General features: G+C 46.1%; 1 protein-coding gene across 12 annotated transcripts in view; it reads left to right on the top strand.

The window, feature by feature from the left end:
• Positions 1–24,172, top strand: part of LOC132836039 (EVI5-like protein) — a 313,206-nt gene that overhangs the window by 175,716 nt on the left and 113,318 nt on the right. For all 12 annotated transcript variants that reach the window (XM_060855265.1, XM_060855263.1, XM_060855261.1 and 9 more), the window contains one exon: positions 2,234–2,287. In XM_060855265.1, coding sequence (XP_060711248.1) covers positions 2,234–2,287 — 54 coding nt within the window. The remainder of the gene's footprint in view (positions 1–2,233; positions 2,288–24,172) is intronic.

Raw genomic sequence — 24,172 nt, 5'->3', positions numbered from 1 at the left:
ATCCCTGAGCCATGTTTCCGTAATTGCTATGATATCCCAGTCCCATGTTTGTAACCATGCTCTGAATTTATTTGCCTTCCCTGTTAGGCCTCTTGCATTGGAATAAATGTAGTTTAATTTATCAATCCTACATTGTTCTCTGCTTTGTCCCTGACTGTTTGGCTCACTTCTGTTCTCAGCTATACCAGTCTTAGATTGGTCTTTCCTCACTATCTCCATGGGTTCCACTCCCCTACGTTACTAATTTAAATCCTCCTGAGCAGCTCTAGCAAATTTCCCTGCCAGTATATTAGTCCCCTTCCAATGCAGGTGCAATCCGTCCTTCTTGAACAGGTCACTTCTACCCCCAGAAGAGATTCCAATGATCCAAAATGTGATCCTTCTCCCATACACCATCTCCTCAGCCATGCATTCATCTGTTCTATCCTCCTATTCCTACCCTCACAGGAGTAATCCAGGCATTATTACTTTCAAGGACCTTTTTAAAAAAATTCCTGCCTAACTCTCAGTAATCTCCCTTCAGAATCCTAACTTTTTCCCTTCCTATGCCATTGGTTCCAATGTGTCCAGTGACCTCCTGCTGGCCCCTCTCCCCCATGAGAACATTCTGCACCCTCTCTGAGACGTCCTTGATCCTGGCACCAGGGAGGCAACACTGATTTTTTGCTGCTGGCCACAGAAATGTCTGTCTGTGCCTCGGACTAGAGAGTCCCCTAACAGAATTGATTGCTTGGAACTCAACCTATCCCTCATTGCATTAGAGCCAGTCTTGATATCAGAAAATTGGCTGTTAGTTTCTCAGGGGAATGTAGCACAATCACCCCCTACATTTTCAAAACCAGCATACCTGTTTGAAATAGGGATAGCTACAGAAGACTCCTGTACTACCTGCCGACCCCTCCTACCTTTCCTGGAGCTAACCCATCCATGTGACTGTATCTGCAGCTTTTCTCCCTTCCTATAACTGCCATCCATCACACCCTCTTGCTCTTGTAAATTCCCCATTGCCACCATCTGTCGCTCCAACGGATCCATTCCATCTGATAGGATTTGTAACCAAAGACATTTATTGCAGATATAAACCTCAGTAACATGTAAACTATCCTTAAACTTCCACATCTGACCAGAAGAACATATCACTTGACTAAAGGCCATTTTTGCTGCTTTCAGTTTACAGATCCAGAAAGTAGCACTGTCTTGTTCCCCTACAAAACACTTCTTCAGGCTCGCTTAATACTTACGGCTTGTATTTTTAAGTTTAATCAAGAGACATATCTGAATAAAACATATAATCATGAAAGAACCCACTCACTCACTACTGCAGACTTTAAGGCCACACTTAAAACTATTCACTTATCTGTCTGTGCCATGACCTCAAACCCCAATAGGGTTCCTCCAAGATCAGTTGTGAATATCACTCTTTGTTGATTTTTTCAGATGCACTCCAATGTCCAGCGATACATGAATTCAAACAGCAAAGGCAGTAACTGTACAGGTTCACTGTGTCAGGGAGCTGTGTGGGTTAATCATTCCTCTGTTCAACGACATTTGGATTGGAGACCAGAATGTGCTCAACATTTACATAGATCATTATTTGGGCTATGCTCATTGCTGATATTTTCTGGTCTCGAGTGAGTCTTGCCCTTGAGCTGAGCAGAGGTTTTTAGGAAGGTTTTATTTCCCATCTGCAGTGCTGGCTAGTGGCTCTGATTGAACCCCTTGTGCTGTGGTAAGTTACTGGGCTGTCAAAGCCATTCTGTTGGTTGATCCTCCGAAGGGCATCTTCAGACTCCTTTCCCAAGCTTGGTGCTACAGAACATCCTGCAAGGATCGTTCGGAAAGCACATTCTCTGTAGAATTCTGGTCTACAGTGCGAACACTTGTCTGTCTATTGCATGGTTGACTTGGCTGTTATTGGATGTATGGCACGTTTCCCTGAGAGCGTATCTCCTGTTTGAGATCTTCTGGCGTATCATATAAATGGAGGCACTCAAACAACAGCCTTTTAAAAATTCCCGTTTGAAATTTAGACGTTCTTGATGCCTTCATGAAGTAGTATAAATCATTGTCCAAAATCAAAGTTTGACCATTCATAGAAAACTAATCTGAACCTGCCATCTGACAAAAAAATTTGGACAGAGAAATTATAAAGCTATTATTGCAGAGATGTATATAGCAGCCTCGCTGGGTTTGGTGGCAGTGTGCTTAACCTGATTTCCTCCTTGTTCCACAGAGACTCCGAACTGAAAATCGCCTCCTCAAGCAGCGGATTGAAACCCTCGAGAAGGTACGCTATGTTCCCGATATGGTTTGTAGGTCACTGTTTTGGGTAGTTTGACTTTGATAGTCTTTGACCTGTCCAATGCTGCCTGCTGCCTCCTGTACAGTTATGTAGAGAGAGAAATGAAAGTCGTATTCCAGGTCAGCCTTTTGTCAGATGGAAGGTTGCCATCCTCCAACAGGAATTGTCTTTCTCTCTCAGATGCAGCCTGACCGGAGTATTTCCAGCATTGCCTGTTTTGAATTCAGGTTTCCAACAGTGTTTTGTTTCTGCCTGTTCGTGGCAAGAAGCATTCCAAAAGCTGAGATTGTGTGTCTGAGCCCTGCAAGGTGGAGGGCTTTGTGGCAATTTTTTTTATTTGCAAGATTAGTAGTTAGTGTTTCTCAGTCATCACAGCCAGTCAAAGAGCAGGAGAGTGGATGTTTCAGGCATACACACTTCCTTAGGAATGTGAACGGGGAAGGGCGCTGAGAGATCAATGCAGGCGTGGATCCGAGGGAAAGGTAGCTGGGAAGGAAGATGGATAGTCCCCCTTTTTGTTAGGCTCTGTGCAGAAGCTTGTTTTCTTCCTGTAAGTTTGAATTTTTGCAAGAGCGTCTTATTTGTGGAATATGGATCAAACAGAAAAGTTTTTGTGTAACATAAATTATTAAACCATACTTCAACAAAAACAGCTAACTTTCAGTCTTTAGTTTCTCTCTTGAACGCCTTACCATAGTGCAGCTGTGAAACCTGGTGGGTGAGGGATAGTGAAGGGCGAGGATGGGCAAAGGCAGCTTTGAAGCTCCTACCCATCATTCTCTGAAGGTGTGACTGCGGCTCAATAAAATCAAGAGCCAACGGAAGTGTTGATTTGGAGGTGCCAGTGTTGGACTGGGGTGGACAAAATTAAAAATCTCTCAACACCAGGTTATAGTCCAACAGGTTTAACTGGAAGCACTAGCTTTCGGAGCGCTGCTCCTTCACTCCACAACCACCTGATGAAGGAATGATGCTCCGAAAGCTAGTGCTTTCAGTTAAATCTGTTGGACTTTAACCTCGTGATGTCAGATTTTCAACAGAAGCGTAATTCTTTTTTTTAAACAAAAATAGGAACAGAGACTATGGGAATTTGGTGAAAAAGTAAATTTAGACAAAGTATTGGTTGCACTACAGTTAACATGCTATGTGCAGTTCTGGACCCCATGATATAAGGGACGATAAAAGCCAAAATTTCACCAGGATAATGCTGAGGTGAGAAATTGTACTGATGCAAAGAAACGAGAGATATAGGCACTGTCTCCCCTGTGGAGCCTTAATGAAGGTTTTATACTTTTTGTAGATAATTAACAATGTTTTAATAGTTGCCTGTGATAAAAGGTCATCAATTTAAAATTTAGAACAAATTTATCCAGGCTGTGTCTGTTGAGTGCTTTGGTACATGGAGTAGTTAAGATGGAGACTATTGCACCTTGGGATGGAAGATTGCTCTAGAATTGAGTTAACACAGACATAATGTGTTGTCTAGCTCTCCATGTTGTTGTCTTTAATTACCAACTCTGCAGCAATGTGGAGAAAGTGAGGATTGTAGATACTGGAGAGTCAGGGTCAAAAAGTATGGTGCTGGAAAAGCACAGCAGGTCAGACAGCATCCGAGGAGCAGGAGAGTTGACATTTTTGGCATGAGTCCTTCATCATGAATGTGGAGTGGGAAGGGGGCTGAGAGATAAATAGAAGGGTGGGGTAGGTGTGGGACTGGGGGAAGGTCACTGGGAAGAAGGATGGACAGGTAGGACGGGTCAGGTCAAGAGGGCAGTGCCGAGTGGGATCGGAGATGAGGTGGGGGGGAGGGAGAGGGGAGATTTGTAAACTGGGATGCAAGGCAGAGATGATGGGATGTGTGTGAGAGTGGGGTGCAGTGGGAGAGTGACAGATCCTTGTGGATGGAGGGGAACTTAGTAGGTGGGACTGGTTATAGAATTTTTAAAACTTATTTTTCTAATCAATCTGTTCAGAGATGTTATTACGTGTCTTTTAGAGGTGGTGGGACTTGGATCCAGGGCTTTCTGGTCCAAGGGCAGGGACACTACCACTGCTTCACAAGAGGACCAGGGTCCTGTCATGAAGCATAAACACAAGAACTAGGAGCGGGTGTCGATCATTGAGCTTGCTCTGCTGTTCACTACAGTCATGGCTGAACCTGAGCTTTAGCTCCACTTCTCTACCTGATCCCTGTTAAAAATCACGCAACACCAGGTTATAGTCCAACAGGTTTATTTGGGAGCACTAGCTTTCGGAGCGCTGGTCCTTCATCAGGTGGCTGATTCTCTGAGAGATCAGCGATCTGCCTTGTTGCTAGTTTAAATATGATCAGTGACTGAGCATCCACAAGCCTGTGGGGGAGAGAATTGTAAAGATTCACAAGCCTTTAGAAGAACAAAATTCACCTCATCCAAGAGCAAAAATGATCAATCCTTTGTTGTGAGACTGCCCCTGTTCCAGACTCCCCAGTCAGGGCACACAAGCTCAGTATCTCCCCTGCTAGGCCTTTCCATCTGTTCATGTAATCACCTGTCAGCCTTCTGAACTCCATTTACCCAACCCCTTCATCCCAGGCACCAAGCGCATGAACCTTTAGCTGGACCACTCCTAAAGCATGTATGTCCTTCCTGTCAGGATAAAAATCACACAACACCAGCTTCTAGTCAAACAGGTTCATTTGGAAGGATAGACTATAACCTGGTGTTGTGTGATTTTTAATTTGTTTTGTCCAGCCCAGTCCAACACCACCTCACTATGGCTTCCTTAAATCCAGAGAGCAAAATTGTGCACACTATTCAGGATTTATTTTAAAATGCAGTTTTCTTTTCTCATGACCAAAATGGTTTACATCCGAATTCTCCACATTCTACTCTATTCCCTGAATGACATCGGTCTGTGTCTCTTTGCAGCCTTTTAGTCTACCCTTCACAACAGTTGCATTCCCAACTAACTTCCTGTTGTCAGCAGTCATGGTGAGATTACTGTTAGTCTCTTCATTCAAGTTATTAATCAAGATTGTACGTAGCTGAGAGCCCACTCAGCACTCCAATAATAGCAGTCAGTGTGCCTGAAAATGCCCTCCTGTCTGCTTCCTGTCCATTAGCCAATCCTCTATCCATGCTCACACATCCCCTGCAGCACAATGAGCCTAGCTTACTGTATTAGTTCCATCTTATCGAATGTCTTCAGGAAAATCAAGTAGCCTCATCACAAAGCAAGGAATTATCACTGAGGAGGGGGAAGAACAGAACTCATGTATCAAATTCTGCATGACTTCTCTTCAGAAGCCTCCAGCATTGTCCATTGCCGGGTTTCCCTTTATCTACTCTAATTGTTAGACCCTCAAAGAACGCTCTCTGATTAATTTGTTATTCATTTGCTGAGGTGATAGTATTAGTGAGTAGAAGAGTTGAGTGTGGGGGCTGGGAGCAAGCAGAACTTCTGACAAAGGGTCACAGGATGCAAAACATTAACTGTTTTCTCTCTGTCAGACCTGCTGGGTTTCTCCAGCACTCTGATATGAATAAAGTGAAACTGGGATGAAATAACAAAATCAAAGTTTGAGTATCCCTTTGTTTTCTAAAACTCTCCCAATCCTCTGACTTACTATTCTTTGCAACATTACAAGCCTCTTCCTTTGATCTGATGCCATCCTTGACCCTCTCAGCAAGTTGCAGGTGGGTCTCCATTGCTGAGGTTGTGCTTTTTAATGGAATGTATATTTTGTTGAATATTGAGTTGTTTCTTTAAATGCTTCCCACAGTTGATTAATTATTATACCTTCCAGTCAGCCCATGTCAAACCCAATCCCTTACACCTCAGTCATGGGCTTTGCTTGAAGATTAATTTTTTTTCAGAATTCCACTCATTAATTACTGCTACATCCCAGGGAAGCCCAAGACTCCCTAACATTACTACTCAGTCCAACTCCATTGCACAATAAAAGATATAAAATAGCTTTACCCTTCGTTCCACAACATTGTCCTTCAAGGAACCTGGTCATCCTTTGCTAATATGGAGGTTCAAGGCCTGACACCCCCATCACCAAAAGAAAATGCTGCTTTTCTTGCAAGCTGCAGTGACTTGTTGTTTAACCTTCTGTCCAGTAGTACATCCTACTGTTAAAGGGCCTATAGACGAACCCTGCCATCACTTTCTGATCTTTTCTGTGACCCTGGTTGATCCTTATCCATGTCCATGTCCTCGTCCTCGTCGTGACCGTTGACCCGAAATTGAAGTGGACCAGCCATTTAAATATCGTGGCTACAAGAGCAGATGAGAAGCTCGGAATTCTGTCTTGAGTAACTGCCCTGCTGACCTCTCAGTGCCTGTTCACCACCTCCTAAGGCCAGATCATGTTTCGGTGTAATAGTCACGTCACTGGACTTGTAACCAGACATCCAGGTGAATGTTCTGAAGTGGTGCATTTGAATCCCGTCATAGTGGGTGCTGACATTTGAATTCAGGAGCAATCTGGAATAAAGAGCAAGTCTAATTCCAACTGTGGGACCACTGTTGACTATTGTAAAAAAAACTCATCTCGTTTATTATTGTCGTTGAGGGAAGGAAACCTGCCGTCCTTTGGTCTAGTCTACATGGAACACCATACCTCCAGCAATGTGGCTGACTCTTAACTGCCCTCGGAACAATAATGGCTGAGCAATGAACGCTGGCCAAGCCAGCAATGTCCACGTGCAGTGGATAAACAAAATCACCGTCTGGGTGTGATAGAATATTCTTCAGCTGCCTGGATGGATGCACTTCCAACTATCCTCAAGCTTGGTACCATTCAGGACAAGCCAGCTTGTTTGGTTTAACAGTCCATACACCATCGTCAGAGAGTGGGCAGGAAGGCAGTGCAGGTGCCCCCAGCGATCATCTCCCTCCAATGCAGGTCTACCTCACCGGGGAAGGCAGCAGTAGCCAGGTTCATGGCACCGTGGCTGGCTCTGCTGTACAGAAGGGTGGGAAAAGAGTGGAAGGGCTTTAGTCATAGGGGATTCAATTGTAAGGGGAGTTGATAGGCGATTCTGTGATGGAAAGTAAGCCTCCCAAATGGGATGTTGCCTCCCAGGAGCATGGGTTAGAGATGTCTCAGATTGGCTGTAGGACATTCTGAAGGGGGGAGGGTGAACAGCCAGTCATTGTGGTGCATATAGGCACCAATGGCATGGGTAAAAAAAACCTATGAGGACTTCCAAGCAGAATTTAGGGAGTTAGGAGCCAAGTTGATAAGTAGGACCTCAGAGTTAGTAATCTCAGGATTGCTACCAGTGCCCTGTGCTAGTCAGAGTAGGAACGAAAGAATAGGCAGGATAAAGGTGTGGATGGAGAGATGGTGCAGGAGGGAGGGGTTCAGATTTTGTTGACACTGGGACCGGTTCTGGGGGAGGTGGGACTGTTACAAATCGGACAGTCTACACCTGGGCCAGACTGGAACCAGTGTCATTAGGGGGGCTTTTACTAACGCTGTTGGGGAGGGTTTAAACTAATGAGGCAGGGGGATGGAAACCAAATGAGCAGGTTAATGGACAGTAAGGTGGTAGTAACTAAAGCCTGTAAGGAACAGGACAATGAAGTCAGAGTGACTAAGGGGAGGAGTCAGCAGGGAGCAGAGGATGAACGCAGAGGGACAGGTGGTCTGAGGTGCATTTGTTTTGATGCAAGCAATGTAGTAGGTAAGGCAGATGAACTTAGGGCTTAGATTGGTACCCAGGAGTATGATGTTATTGCTGTTACTGAGACTTGGCTGAAGGAAGGGTATGATTGGCAACTAAATATCCCAGGATATAGATGCTTCAGGCAGGATAGAGAGGATGGTAGAAGGGTTGGAGGAGTTACATTACTGGTCAGAGAGACTGTCACAGTGGTGCTGAAGGAGAGCACTGTGGAAGACCCGAGCAGTGAGGCAATATGGGCAGAGCTCAGAAATAGGAAGGGTGCAGTAACAATGTTAGGGGTATACTACAGGCCTCCTGACAGCGAGTGTGAAATAGAGGTGTAAATATGTAAACATTATGGAAAGATGTAGGAGCCACGGGGTGGGGGTCATAGTCATAGAGGTGTACAGCATGGAAACAGACCCTTAGTGTTAGAGGTCTAGATGGAGCAGAATCTGTAAGGAACATCCAGGAGAGTTTTCAAGAGCAGTTTGTAAATAGTCCAACTCAGGAAGGGGCCATATTGGACCTGGTGTTGGGGAATGAGCAGGTGGTTGAACTTTGAGTAGAGGATTACTCTGGGAATAGTGATCACAATTCTGTAGGTTTTACAATACTCATGGACAAAGACAAGTGCACTCTGAAAGGAAGTGTGCTAAACTGAGAAAGGCCAACTAGACCAAACTTCAGCAGGAGTCAGGGAATGTGGATTGGAAACAGCTGTTTGAAAGCAAATCCACATTGGATATGTGGGAGGCTTTTAAAGAGAGGTTGATTAGGGTGCAGGAAAGACCTGTCCATGTGAAAACGAGGGATAGGAATGGCAAGATTAGGGAACTATAGATGACAGGTGAAATTGAGATCAGCAAACAGGAAAAAGGAAGCAATCGTAAGGTCTCGGTGACTGAAGACAGACGAAGCTTTGGAAGAATATCGGGAAAGTAGGAACAATCTGAAACGAGGAATTAAGAGGGCTCAAAGGGGTAATGAAATATCTTGAGCAAACAGGGTTAAGGAAAATCCCAAAGCCTTTTATTCATATATAAGGAGCAAGAGGGTAACTAGGGAAAGGTTTGGTCCACTCAAGGACAAAGAGGGAAACTATGTATGGAGTCAGAGAAAGTGGGTGAGATTCTTAATGAGTACATTGCATCGGTATTTATCGAGGAGAGGGACATGATGGATGTTGAGGTTAGGGATGGATGTCTGATTACTCTAGGCCAAGTCAGTATAACGAGGGAGAAAGTGTTGGGTATTCTAAAAAGCATTAAAGTGGACAAGTTCCCAGGTCCGGATGGAATCTATCCCAGGTTACTGAGGGAAGCAAGAGAGGAAGTAGCTGGGGCTTTAACAGATATCTTTGCAGCATCCTTGAACATGGGTGAGGTCCTGGAGTACTGGGAAGTTGCTCATGTTGTCCCTATTGTTGAAGAAGGGTAGCATGGATAATCCAGGTGTTTGTAGACTGGTGAGCCCGATGTCTGGGGTCAGGAGACGAGAGAGTGGTGATTAGCTTTGGTTCCTTACAGTATGGCAACAGGCCTTTCGGCCCAACACGTCCACACCGACCCTCTGAAGAGTAACCCACCCAGACCCATTCCCCTAGCCTATATTTACCCCTAACTAATTCACCTATCACTATGGGCAATTTAGCACGGCCAATTCACCTGAACACATCCTTTTTGGATTGTGGGAGGAAACTGGAGCACCCGGAGAAAACCCACGCAGACACGGGGGAATGTGCAAACTCCACGCAGACAGTCATTCGAGGCTGGAATCAAACCCAGGTCCCTGGTGCTGTGAGGCAGCAGTGCTAACCACTGAGCCCTCGTGCTGCCCCAGTGCTGAAAACGCAGAACATTGTCAGGCAGCATCCCAGGAGCAGGAGAATCGGTGTTTCGGGCATGAGCCCTTCATCAGGAATGAGGCTTGTGGGCCGGGGGATGAGAGATAAGGGGGGGTGGGGGGTAGGTAGTTGGGAATGCGATAGATAGATGAAGATGAGGGTAATGGTGATAGGTCTGAGAGGAGGGTGGATCAGATAGGTGGGAAGGAAGATGGACAGGTCCTGAGGATGGTGCAGAGTTGGAGGGTTGGATCTGGGTTAAGGTGGGGGGGTGTGGGGGAAGCGGAATGAAGAATCTGGGAATCCCATATTAATCCCGCGTGGTTGGAGGGTCCCAAGGCAGAAGTTGAGGTGTTCCTCCTCCAGGCATCTGGTAATAATGGTTTGACAATGGACGGGGTCCTGGCCCAGCATGTCCTTGGTGGAGTGGGAGGGTGAGTTGAAGTGTTCGGCCATGGGGTGATGGGGTTGCTTCATGCATGTATCCTGGCGATGTTCTGTGAAGCGTTCCCCAAGTTAGGTGCCCTGTCTCCCCGATGTAGAGGAGACCACATTGGGAGCAGCAGACACAGTAAATGATGTTGGTGGATGTGCAGGTAAATCTTTGATGGATGAGGAAGGCTCCTTAAGGGCCTTGGATGGAGGTGAGGGAGGAGGTGTGGGCACAGGTTTTACAGTTCCTGCGGTGGCAGGGGAAGGTGCCAGGATGGGAGGGTGGGTTGTAGGGGGGGCATGGACCTGACTAGAGTCACTGAGGGAATAGCCTTTATGGAAAGCAGATGGGGTGGGGAGGGAAATATTTCTGATGGTGGGGTCTGTTTGTCGGTGGTGGAAATAGCGGAGGATGATACAATGTATCCAGAGGTTGGTGGGCTGAAAGGGGATGATCGGGGGTTGGGGTGGGGAGGGGGTAGTGGGGGGGCTAGTCCTGTCCACACATCATTTACTGTCTGTTGCTCCAATGTTGACCACTCCCTCCACGACACCATTGCCAGATCGACGCCCTCCAACAACCCACCCTCCCATCCTGGCACCTTCCTCTGCCACCACAGGAAATGCAAAACCTGTGCCCACACCTCCTCCCTCACCTCCATCCAAGGCCTGAAAGGAGCCTTCCACATCCATCAATGTTTCACCCGCACTTCCACAAGTCATTTATTGTATCCACTGCTCCCGATGCGGTCTCCTCTGCACTGGGGGACAGGACACCTACTCATAGAGCATTCCGGAGAGCATCTCCGGTACTCCTGCACCAACCAACCCAACCGCCCTGTGGCTGCACACTTCAACTCCCCCCTGCCTCTGTACCAAGGACATGCAGGTCCTGGGCCACCTCCACCACCACTCCCTTACCACCCGACGCCTGGAGGAGGAATGCCACATCTTCTGCCTTGGGGTCCTGCAACCACATGGCATCAATGTGGATTTCACCAGCTTCCTCGTGTCTCTCTCTCTCCCCCCCCCCCCCCCCCCCCCCCCCCCCACACACACACACACACCTTATCCCGGATTGAACCTTCCAACTTGGCACCGCCCTCATGACCTGTCCTACTTGTCCATCTTCCTTCCCACCTATCCACTCCACCTTCCTCTCTGACCTATCACCACTAATCCCACCTTCATCTACCTATCGCACTCTCAGTTGTCTCCCCCCCCCCCCCCCCCCCACCAGCCATACCTTCCTCCCATTTATCTCTCTATCCCCTTGGCTCACAAGCCTTATTCCTGATGAACGGCTTATGCTGGAAACGCTCATTCTCCTGCTCTTCGGTTGTTGCCTGACCTGCTGTGCTTTTCCAGCACCATAGTCTTGACTCTGATCTCCAGCATTGGCACTCCTCACTTTCATCAGTAGTCGGGAAGATACCGAGGGATAGGATTTATCCCCATTTGAAAGAAAATGGGCTTATCTGTTGGCAAGTTTTGAGAAGATTTGTAGCTCAGGTTGAGTTTCTGGATGTGAGTTTGCTTGCTGATCTGGAAGCTTTGGTTTCTGACATTTTATCACCATATCAGGCGACACCAGTGGCCAGGAGGATAGTGTTAGAAAAGCACAGCCAGTCAGGCAGCACCTGAGCAGCAGGAGAATCCATGGGCCGGTGCTGAGAGATAAATGGGAGTGAGGCGGGGGGGGGGGGGGGGGTGCGGGATGTGGAGGAGATACGCTGGAGGGCATCATTGACCACGTGGGAGGGGAAGTTGTGGTCTTTGAAGGAGGTGGTCATCTGGTGTGTCCTGTAGTGGAATTGATCATCCTGGGAACAAATGCAGCTGAAGCAGATGGATTGGGAATAAGGGATGGTGTTTTTACAGGAGGTAGGATGGGAGGAAGTATAGTCCAGGTAGCTGTGGGAGGAGGTATGATATAGTCCAGGTAGCTGTGGGAGGAGGTATAGTCCAGGGAGCTGTGGGAGGAGGTATGGTATAGTCCAGGTAGCTGTGGGAGGAGGTATAGTCCAGGGAGCTGTGGGAGGAGGTATGGTATAGTCCAGGTAGCTGTGGGAGGAGGTATGGTATAGTCCAGGTAGCTGTGGGAGGAGGTATGGTATAGTCCAGGTAGCTGTGGGAGGAGGTATAGTCCAGGTAGGTGTGGGAGGAGGTATGGTATAGTCCAGGTAGCTGTGGGAGATGGTATAGTCCAGGTAGCTGTGGGAGGAGGTATGGTATAGTCCAGGTAGCTGTGGGAGGAGGTATGGTATAGTCCAGGTAGCTGTGGGAGGAGGTATGGTATAGTCCAGGTAGCTGTGGGAGGAGGTATGATATAGTCCAGGTAGCTGTGGGAGGAGGTATAGTCCAGGTAGGTGTGGGAGGAGGTATGGTATAGTCCAGGTAGCTGTGGGAGGAGGTATAGTCCAGGTAGCTGTGGGAGGAGGTATGATATAGTCCAGGTAGCTGTGGGAGGAGGTATAGTCCAGGTAGGTGTGGGAGGAGGTATGGTATAGTCCAGGTAGCTGTGGGAGGAGGTATAGTCCAGGTAGGTGTGGGAGGAGGTATGGTATAGTCCAGGTAGCTATGGGAGGAGGTATAGTCCAGGTAGGTGTGGGAGGAGGTATGGTATAGTCCAGGTAGCTGTGGGAGGAGGTATAGTCCAGGTAGCTGTGGGAGGAGGTATGGTATAGTCCAGGTAGCTGTGGGAGGAGGTATGGTATAGTCCAGGTAGCTGTGGGAGGAGGTGTGGTATAGTCCAGGTAGCTGTGGGAGGAGGCACACTCCAGGTAGCTGTGGGACGAGGTATAGTCCAGGTAGCTGTGGGAGGAGGTTATGGTATAGTCCAGGTAGCTGTGGGAGGAGGTATAGTCCAGGTAGCTGTGGGAGGAGGTATGGTATAGTCCAGGTAGCTGTGGGAGGAGGTATAGTCCAGGTAGGTGTGGGAGGAGGTATGGTATAGTCCAGGTAGCTGTGGGAGGAGGTATAGTCTAGGTAGCTGTGGGAGGAGGTATGGTATAGTCCAGGTAGGTGTGGGAGGAGGTATGGTATAGTCCAGGTAGGTGTGGGAGGAGGTATAGTCCAGGTAGGTGTGGGAGGAGGTATGGTATAGTCCAGGTAGGTGTGGGAGGAGGTATGGTATAGTCCAGGTAGCTGTGGGAGGAGGTATGGTATAGTCCAGGTAGCTGTGGGAGGAGGTATAGTCCAGGTAGGTGTGGGAGGAGGTATGGTATAGTCCAGGTAGGTGTGGGAGGAGGTATGGTATAGTCCAGGTAGCTGTGGGAGGAGGTATAGTCCAGGTAGGTGTGGGAGGAGGTATGGTATAGTCCAGGTAGGTGTGGGAGGAGGTATGGTATAGTCCAGGTAGCTGTGGGAGGAGGTATGGGTATAGTCCAGGTAGCTGTGGGAGGAGGTGTGGTATAGTCCAGGTAGCTGTGGGAGGAGGCACACTCCAGGTAGCTGTGGGACGAGGTATAGTCCAGGTAGGTGTGGGAGGAGGTATGATATAGTCCAGGTAGCTGTGGGAGGAGGTATGGTATAGTCCAGGTAGCTGTGGGAGGAGGTATGGTATAGTCCAGGTAGCTTGGGAGGAGGTATGGTATAGTCCAGGTATCTGTGGGAGGAGGCACAGTCCAGGTAGCTGTGGGAGGAAGCACGGTATAGTCCAGGTAGCTGTGGGAGGAAGCACGGTATAGTCCAGGTAGCTGTGGGAGGAGGTATGGTATAGTCCAGGTAGCTGTGGGAGGAGGTATGGTATAGTCCAGGTAGCTGTGGGAGGAGGTATGGTATAGTCCAGGTAGCTGTGGGAGGAGGTATGGTATAGTCCAGGTAGCTGTGGGAGGAGGTGGATTTATAGTAGATATCCGTAGTTATTGATTGCCGGAAATGGAGATGGAGAGGTCCAGGAAGGGGAGGGAGGTGTCTGAGATGGTCCAGGTGAATTTGAGATCGGGGTGAAAGGTATTAGTGAAGTTGATGAACTGTCCAACCTCATTGTGGGAACACAAGGTAGCGCAGATACCGTCATCGATGTTGCGGAGGAACAGGTGTGGGGGTGGTGCTGGTGTAACTGTGGAAGATGGATTGTTCCACATAGCCGACAAACAGACAGGCATAGCTGGGTCCCGTGCAGGTACCCATGACCACCGCTTTGGTTTGGAGGAAGAGAGAGGATTGGAAGGAGAAGTTGTTCTGGGTGAGGACCAGTTCAGCCAGGCAGATGAGGATGTCATTGTCCCAGTCCCAGGCCTCAAACTCTGCACGGCCCTCTTGACCTATCCATCTCCCTTCCTACCTATTCATTCCACCCTCCTGTCCAACCTGCCACCTTCTCCCTCACCTTCATCTACCTTTCACAGCCTCAGCTGCCTTCTCGTTCCCCCTGGCCCACAAGCTCCCTCCCTGATGAAGGGTTTATGCCTGAAACGTCGATTTTCCTGCTCCTCGGATGCTGCCTGACCTGCTGTGCTTTTCCAGCAACACACAGTTGACTCTGAGCTCCAGCATCTGTGGTGCTCACTTCCTCCCATTCACATAATCAGTGAGCCTCTGGGGAAACGCCGGTGTTACCTCCTGCTTTCGGTTTGTGTGTTTAGGTTTTGTTTGGATGTTTAGTGAAGTCATTTCCTGCTCTTTTTCTCAGGGGGTGGTAAATATGATCCAAGTCTCTGTTTGTTGATAAAGTTCTGGTTGCAATGCCATGCTTCTAGGAATTCTCGTGTGTCTTCATACCTGCGTCTACAGGGAAACAACACGTACGGATTAAATAGGGGACTACAGAAGCAGTTATCCCAACACCCACAAATGAAGCTGCAATAGAACATTATTCACTTGGAATATTGTGTTCAACTTTGGTCGCCTCATTATAAGATGGATGTGGAAGGTTTAGAGAGGGTGCAGAGGGGATTTCCCAGGATGCTGCCTGGACTGGAGGGTGTGTCTCATGGAGAAAGGTTGAGGGTGCTCGGGCTTTTCTCATTGGAGTGGGGAAGGGTGAGAGGCAACTTGATAGGGATGTACAAGATGATAAGAGGCATAGACAAAGTGGATAGCCAGAGACTACTTCCTATGGCAGTAACAGCTATCGCAAAGGGGCATCATTTTAAGGTGATTGGAGGAAGATTTAGGGGAGATGTCAGAGTAGGTTCTTTACTCCCACCCCGGGCAGTGCATTCCATGCACCCACCACTCTCTGGGTAGAGTCTGAGACATTTGGGACATTTAACTGACTCTTGGATAGGCAAGTGGATAATAGTAAAATGAAGAATACATAGGTTAGTTTGATTGTAGAGTAGGATAAAAGGTTGGCACGGCATTGATGTCCGAAGGGCCTGTACTATTCTGTTCTGTCCTATGTCTCTGGGAGCCTCAGCCTAACAGCACTTAGGTGTACCTACATCATGTGGACTGCAGGGTGCTTGAAGACCAGCTCACTACCACCACCTGCAGGGTGATTAGGAATGGTACATAAATGCTGACCCAGCCAGTGATGCTGTTATCCCATGACCATTTAAAATGACCCATACTATGTCTGCTTTGATGTATTGGGCCAAGATCCTTCCCCACTAATTTCCATTTCTCATTTGGTCATCATGCTTCTGTCATGATGATTAGACCATAAACCATTCATAGTGATTTATGCCACTGGCTGATCCACCTTATGGTGAATGTTCCATGTATTCTGACTTTAACTTAATGTTTCTGTATCCTGCATGGACCTCACTCTCTGAAGCATTATTACTGTTAAACATTGTCCCTTCCTATTACAACTCTCACTCTCTATACCCAGCTCAAATACTTTTCTATTGCCTCGACGTTTATGTTTGGATTTCTAAATCTCCCTTCACGAGAAAAGTTAAAAATCACACAACACCAGGTTATAGTCCAACAGGTTTAATTGGAAGCACACTAGCTTTCGGAGCGACGCTCCTTCATCAGCTGATAGTGGAGGGCTCGATTGTAACACAGAATTAAAGCTATAAATTCTGTGTTACGATCGAGCCGTCCACTATCAACTGATGGAGCGTCGCTCTGAAAGCTAGTGTGCTTCCAATGAAACCTGTTGGACTATAACCTGGTGTGGTGATTTTTAAACTTTGTACACCCCAGTCCAACACTGGCATCTCCAAATCTTCAGAAAACATTACTTCAGTTTAAACTGGTTTTCCCTCCTCTGGCTATATTTGCTTGAGCACACTTTTACTTATTTATGTTTCCAGGCTTTGTCCCTCCCTTTCACACTCTTGATTAGCATTACCCTGCCTTGTCTTTTCAACTTTCTAAATCTCCTTTCACATTAACCCTTTTGCCCATGATTCAATTTAAAGCCTTCTCTGAATCCAGGAGATACACATGTAATTGGCTTCTAAATTAGACTCTATGCAGTTTAACCTGTGGACTACAGACTGATTCCCCTGCCAAACCTCAATTTCCTTGACTTTGTTAAAACAAGGATGGTTGTTTCTGGGAATGGTTTGTGTTTATTCCTTTGCGACAAGTAACAGTTCATTTTAGTTTGGTGTGAACATAGGGAATAAGGACTGCACTGGCCACTTGACCATGGAGCTACAGTTCCCGAAATAATGTCTGAGCTTCTACTTCGCTTTCCCCCTTTCTGCATCATTGACATTTATCGATCCTTTTTGTTAGGGTAGATATCTGGGAATTGAGAACTAAGGGAACCATTTTAAAATGTGGATGCCATTTCAGTCTGCGATGAGGAGAATGTTTTTTTGACTCAGGTCGTGAACCTTTGGAATTCCCAGAGGGCTGTGGAGGCTCAGTCTTATTATTTTTAAGTAGAGATTGACCGATTTCTGATTGCCAGGTGTAGATGAAAGGCATTGAAATGCTCAATTAGCCATGAACATTATTCCACTAAGAGATTGACATAAAAGAGTAAAGAAGTCTTATTACAAATATACAGGGCATTTGAGTGGCCCCATCTGGGAATATAGCTGCAGTCATGTGGTTAACATAAGCCATTAACTTTTTGAACAGCCTCCTCCTGTCCCTCTGCTCCCAGACCTTGCCTAAACTGCATCCGTTTATATCCTGTCTGTATTCTAAGTGTGGTCACACTGAAGTTTAGCCTCTCTAAGTTTGTATACATTCCCTTCACAATAAGCATTCTATTAGCTTTCCTAATGACTTGCTGTATCTGTATAACAACCATTTGATTCTTGCATTAGGACAGCCAGATTCCTGCCTCATGTACAAATTCTCACCATTGAGATAATGTGCTGCTATCAGGAATAATTTTGTATTTTCCCACATTATCCTTTATTTACTACATCTTTGCCCAATCACTTCAGCTGCCTATATCTTTTTTTATAGTTGCCTTCGGATCTTTTCACAACTTGCTCTCCTATCTTTGTATCAGCAGCAGCTGTGGGAGCCTTATTCTCCATTCCATCATCCAAGTTGTTTATTTAAATTGCAAATAGTTGAGGTCCCAGCACTATAATTATTCTGTATATTCTGAAGTAACCCCTTAAATATTTGCCACTGCATCTTTGTTGACCTATCCTTAAACCTCATTTGCCTATTTGCTTTAGTCACTCTTTCATGCCCTTTTAATTCCTCTTCCTTAACTTGAAAAAGAGGGTCTCAAACCTATCCACCTCTTCCTTGAACTGAATGTAAAACCCCATTGTGTTATAATTGCTGCTATCTAGGGGTGCCTTTGCTAGAAGCTCAACAATGAATCCCATCCTGTTGCACAATACCAGATCAGGTATAGACTCTGCTTTGGTCAGCTCCAGGTCTCCCTTAGGACAGGAACAAAACTGCAGTACCCCAGATGGGGCCACTCAATTGCCCTGTATATTTGTAATAAGACTTCTTTACTCTTTTATGTCAATCTCTTAGTGGAATAATAAAAGATTCTTTTTAATGAGAAATTAATGGAATATAGCTGCAGTCATGTGGTTAACATACAGGCACAGCAAGCAATTAGGAAAGCAAATTATGTAAGCTTTTGTTGCAAAAATGGAAGCTTGACAGATTGACTCATTCTATTCCACCTGCAGCTGTCTGTATTTCCTTGCAGCTTTTGTGCCCTCCTTATCACTTACTTCACACCTGGCTCTATATAGTGAGCAACTTGAATGCACTTTAATCAGCAGTTTCACCTAATTCATAGTTGTACTGTGTAATTAGCTGAAGCCCAAACACTGATCCTTGTGGTACCCTGCTAGTTACAGTCTACCAACTCAGAAATGTCCCAAATAATCCTTTTTCTTCAGGATTGGTTTGTGGTCAGAAAACAGAATCAATGTAAATATATTCCCCGATCCCATAAACTCTAATTATGTGTAATTCCTTTTCTGGTAGCATCTTTTCAAATGCTTTTTTGAAAATCAATACACTACATTCGCTAGTTCCAACTTATTCACACTACTAGTTAGATCCTCAAAAAAACCCCTGCAATTTCCCTGTTGTAAATCTGTGTTAACTGTGCTTAATTAAGTTACAACTGCTTCATCATTTTGTGACTTTCTAAGTGACTTCTCACAGATTCTAGCATTTTGACTAAAAGTTAGATTAAGTTAACTGATCTATAGTTCTCTGTTTCCTTTCTGCCCGAGTTCAATAACCTGCTTATGTCTGTTTGCTTTCAATCTGAGAGCTGTTCTCCAATCTGAGGAATTCTGGCAGATCAAAACCATTCTCTCTGCAACTCTGGTCAGGTCCAGGAGTTTGTTGGCCCATAGTCTTGTCCCTCCAGTAGTATGAATCATCTCTGAGATTCTCCTCTTCCCTGAGCTCTTGGCTGCCCACAGCTTCAGAACATTCTCCTTCCCATAATGATAGACGTGAGATATTTGTTTCATGTCGTCATTTCCTTTTTCCTCATCATAATTTAACCTGTTTCAGTGTCAATTGGGCCCATGATTAACCTCAGTCCGGAGTGTGGCGCTGGAAAAGCACAGCAGGTCAGGCAGCATCCAAGAAGCAGGAGAATCGGCCAGAGCCCTTCATCAGGATGTATTCCGTCAATCCTCCTGCTCCTCGGATGCTGCCTGACCTGCTGTGCTTTTCCAGCAACACACTCTCGAATCTGATCTCCAGCATCTGCAGTCCTCACTTTCTCCTATCACCTGATGAAGGAGCGTCGCTCCGAAAGCTAGTGTGCTTCCAATTAGACCTGTTGGACTTTAACCTGGTGTTGTGTGATTTTTAACTTCGTCCTCCATGATTAATCTCATTCAACTTTTCCAATTTGCATATCTGTAGAAACATTTTGAAACCTGTTTATCCCTCCACTCATTAGTTTACTCTCATTCTCTATTTCATTAGTGCCCAAGGAATGTACTGACCCCTTGGACCATAATGAACATCCATTTCCTGGTCCTCCCCTGCTGGACTTGGAAATCTTCTGACTCCTCGCATTTTCTTCATCTTTTATGGCAACCTTTTATAATTCTCTTCTTTTGATCTAATGCCATCTTTAATTCATCTTGTCAACACTGATTTAACATTTCCTGTAGATTTATTGTGCAAATAGAGATCTAGATTTGTTACAAATCATGTGTTCGTGCAGATCTTCCAATTTCTGTTGGAACAGATCCAGCCAATGGCAATCCTATTAAAGCCTGTTCACTTTATCATAGGAAAGTGACTGACTAGTAATCCATCCACACAGGATCAGCTTTGAAGGTTAACATACGTCCCCCCCCCCCCCCATAGCAAACACTGACACGTTTCCAGTAAGTTAAAACCCTTATCATTCGCAAAGCCCCTTTGCCAGCTACTGACTGAGGTAGGTGGGTAAGACAAGTGGGCGAGGGAACAGGAGTACAGGTGGGAGGATAGGTAGAGGGTAAGGTACTGGGTGGATGAGGAGTTACAGTGGGTCACTGTCCTGTGAGGGCGATGGGAGCAGTGTCACTAAGTGTTCTGGCTGACTGGCAGTTGGAGCAGGTTTTTAGTCCACTAATGTTTTCCTGGCGAACTATTAAGTTGTTATTCTCACGTCTACAGACTGGAATATCTGAGCCATTGAATCTTCAAATGATCACCACTCCTTGTCTGCCATCCTAGTTTTTAAAGGAATTTTCAAATCTATCTTAGCAAACTCGCCCCTTGTTCCTGTTTAGTTTGCTTTGTTTCAATTTAAGACCCAAGTTTTACAGTTCTTCAGCTCATTTTGACACTCAAACTAATTGTCTTGTATTATGGTCGCCACTCCTCGTGGTCTCCTTACCCCAAGTTAGTTAATTAACTGTTGAGAGAAAACTTGCTACTTGTTCCCTAAAGATGCTGCCACACCACCTGTGTTTTTATTTGTAATTAATTAACTACCTTCCACTGAACAATACCACAACCAGGTTAGCCTGTTCCCAGGTTAGCCTGTTCCCTGGTTAGTCTGGAAAACTCTCTTCCATCAATCCTTCCCATTTGAATTGCAGGTTTGGTTTGTCCATGTGAACCCCCTTCAGATTGTTGCCTGGCTGCACAGGTAGGTGTGCAGTTCAAATGCCGCAATCAACTACTGTATCATGGAGGACCGACATCTAGTAAGACACCGGAGTAGATCGGACCCGATGGGCTGAATGATCTACTTTGTCAATCGATCATAACTGACCGGTTTCTCCTGCCTTCTCCCTGTAACCTTCGATCCCCTTAGCAATGATGATTCGATGTATCTCAGTCTTTAAAAACACCCGATAACTTGCTTCCACAGCCATCTGCAACAGCGAGTTCCACAGGTTAACAGCTGAAGAAGTTCCTCCTGATCTCCGTGCTGAACGATCAGCCCTTGCCTCTTGGGCTATGTGCTCAGGTCCTAGTGTCTCCCAGCTGTAGAAACATTACCTCCACATCTCTGTAACCAGTACTCTAAGTCTCAATCAGATCTCCCCTCATCCTTCTAAACTCCATCGAATACAGAGTCCTCAACTACTGCTCATCTGATAAGCCCTTCTTTCCTGGAATCATTGTGTTTAACCTCCTCTGGAGCCTCTCCAACACTATACGTCCTTCTTAGATACTTGGCCCAAAGCTGCTCTGCTGTTCCAAATGCAGTCTTACCGAAGCCTTATCATACATTTCTGCTCTTCTGTTCTAGCCATCTTGAAATGAATTTGCTGACATTTTTGTTAGCATTCTAACTGCTGACTGAACCTATATGGTAACCTTAAGCGAATCCTGAACTGGACTCCGAAGTCTTTGTGCTTCAGATTGCTGACGCTTGTCACATTTCGAAAAGAGTCTACGCCTTTATTCTTCTGACCAAAGTGCATAACCTCTCACTTTCCGACGTTGTATTCCACCTGCCATTCTTTTGCCCGCTCTTCTAGCCTGTCCAAGTCCTCAGCAGCCTCCCTGCTTCCTCAACACAACCTGTCCCTGGGTCACCTGCAAACTCCGCAGCAGTGCCCTCCGTTCCTTCATCCAGATTGTTAGTACATAATCAGTACAGAATCCCACTAGTCATCAACTGCCATCCAGAAAAGGACACTTGAATCCCTACTGTCTGCCTTCTGCAGTCAGCCAATCCTTTGTCCATGCCCTTAACAACATGGGCTCTTACCTTATTTGGGTAGTATGGTGGCTCAGTGGTTAGCACTGCTGCCTCATAGCGCCAAAGAACTGGCTTCGATTCCAGCCCTGGCCGACTGTCTGTGTGGGGTTTGCGCATTCTCCCCGTGTCTGCGTGGGTTTCCTCCCACAGTCCAAAGATGTGCAGTTTAGGTGGATTGACCATGCTAAATTGTGTTGGATGCATTAGTCAGAGGTAAATGTAAAGTAATGGGGAGGGGAATGGGTTTGTGTGGGATACTGCTCAGAGGGTCAGTATGGACTTGTTGGGTCAAAGGGCCTGTTTCCATGTTGTAGGGATTCTATGATAGCAGCCTCCTGTGCAGCCCCTACATGCGTATGCACAGAAAGGCCCTTTGGCCCATCAACTCTGCACCTTGTCAAAGACTTTCTGGAAAATCAAATCTCTCAGGTTGTAAGTTTGCTCACTGAGCTGGTAGGTTTGTTCTCAGATGTTTTGTCACCATTCTCAGTAACATCAGTGAGCCACTGGTGAAGCGCTGTTATGTTCTGCTTTCTATTTGTGTGTTTTGGTCTGTTAAGGTGGGTGCTATCTTGTCCAGCTCTCTTTCTGAGATTGGTCAATGGGGTCCAAATCAATGTGTTTATTGACTGAGTTCCGGTTAGAATGCAAGGCCTCTGGGAATTCCTGTGCATGCCTCTGTTTAGCCTGTCCTATGATGAATGTGTTGTCCCAGTCAGAATGGTGTCCTCCTTCATCTGTCTGTAAGGATACTGGTGATAATGGGCATGTCTTGGTGGCGAGTTGGTGTTCGTGTATCCTGGGGGCTAGTTTTCTGCCTGTCTGTCTGATGTAGTGTTTGTTACAGTCCTTGCATGGTATTTTGTAATTGACATCTGTTTTGCTGGTGATTGGTATAGGATCCTTTAGGTTCATCAGTAGCTGTTAAGTGTGTTGGTAGGCTTGTGGGCTACCCTGATGCCAAGGGGTTGAAGTAATCTGGTAGCTATTTCAGAGATGTCTTTCATATATGGTAATGTGGACAGAGTTTCTGGGCAGGTTGTGTCTGCTTGTTTGGGTTTGTTGTTTAGGAATCGGCGGACTGTGTTGATTGGGTACCTGCTCTTCTTGAATTTTCTGCTGCTGCTGCTGCTCACAGTTCCTGGGTGCTGCAGAGTGTTGTGGCCTGTTTAAATAAGATCCTGGTGCAGTTGTGTTTGTGGTGTTGGGATGACTGCTTCTGTAGTTAAGTATCTGGTCTGTGTTTGTGTGTTCCTTTCCTGTAAACACTGGTCTGAAGTTCTTCAACAGCCAACCCCACTATCCAAATCAAACACCTTTGTCATCACAAAATGGAACAAATTGGAGAAAACCTACAACATCATCAGCAATATTCTCACTGGCATAACATTCACAAAGAGGAGGAGAACAGCAACAGACTCCCCTTTCCAAATGTCACCATGGAACGAACAGTTAATGGAGAACTTCAGACCAGTGTCTACAGGAAACGAACACATACAGACCAGATATTTAACAGCAGGAGCAATCATCCCAACACCCACAAACAGAGCTATATCAGGACATGATTTAAATGCAACACCCAGGGACTACGAGCAGCAGAAGAAAAATACCTACACAGTGTATTCAAAAAGAGCGGGTACCCAATAAACACAGATTTTTCAACAACAAACCAAAACAAGCAGATACAACACGCCCAGAAACTCTAGCCACATCAAAGACATCACTGAAATGACTACCAGGCTACTCTGATCCCTTGGCATCACGGTAACCCATAAACCTACCAACACACTTAAACAGTGGCTGATGAACTTAAATACAATACAAACAACCAGCAAAACAAATATCATTTACAAAATACTATGCATGAACTGTAACAGACAGGCAGAAAACTAGTCACCAGGATACACGAATACCAACTGGCCGCAAAAAAAGACATGACCCACCATCACTAGTATCCATACCTACAGACAAAGGAGGACACCACTTCGACTGGGACAACACATCCCTCCTGGGACAGGCTAAGCAGAGACACGCACGGGAACTCCTCAAGGCCTGGCATTTAAACCCCAACTCCATGAATGAACACATCAATTTGGACCCTGTTTACCAACCCTGGAGAAAGAGAACCAAAAGTGATATCACCCACCTTAAGAGACCAAGACACACACACACAGCAAACGGGGCATAACACCAGCGCTTCACCAGAGGTTCACTGATGATGTTCCCTAGCATGGTGACGAAACTTCTGAGAACAAATCCACCAGCTCAGAGAGCAAACTTACAAACTGAACCTCAACCTGAGCTCCAAATCTTCTCAAAAAATCACAAATCAAGTAGATTGCATCCACTGGCTCTCCTCTGTCTAACTTGCTGATTACTTCAAAGAATTTGTGACAGATTTATCAGACATG

The sequence above is a fragment of the Hemiscyllium ocellatum genome, chromosome 45, assembly GCF_020745735.1.
Source record: "Hemiscyllium ocellatum isolate sHemOce1 chromosome 45, sHemOce1.pat.X.cur, whole genome shotgun sequence".
NCBI classification, from domain to species: Eukaryota; Metazoa; Chordata; class Chondrichthyes; order Orectolobiformes; family Hemiscylliidae; genus Hemiscyllium; species Hemiscyllium ocellatum.
The sequence above is the reverse complement of the archived record's forward strand: the minus strand, read 5'-3'. Positions and strand labels throughout refer to the sequence as shown.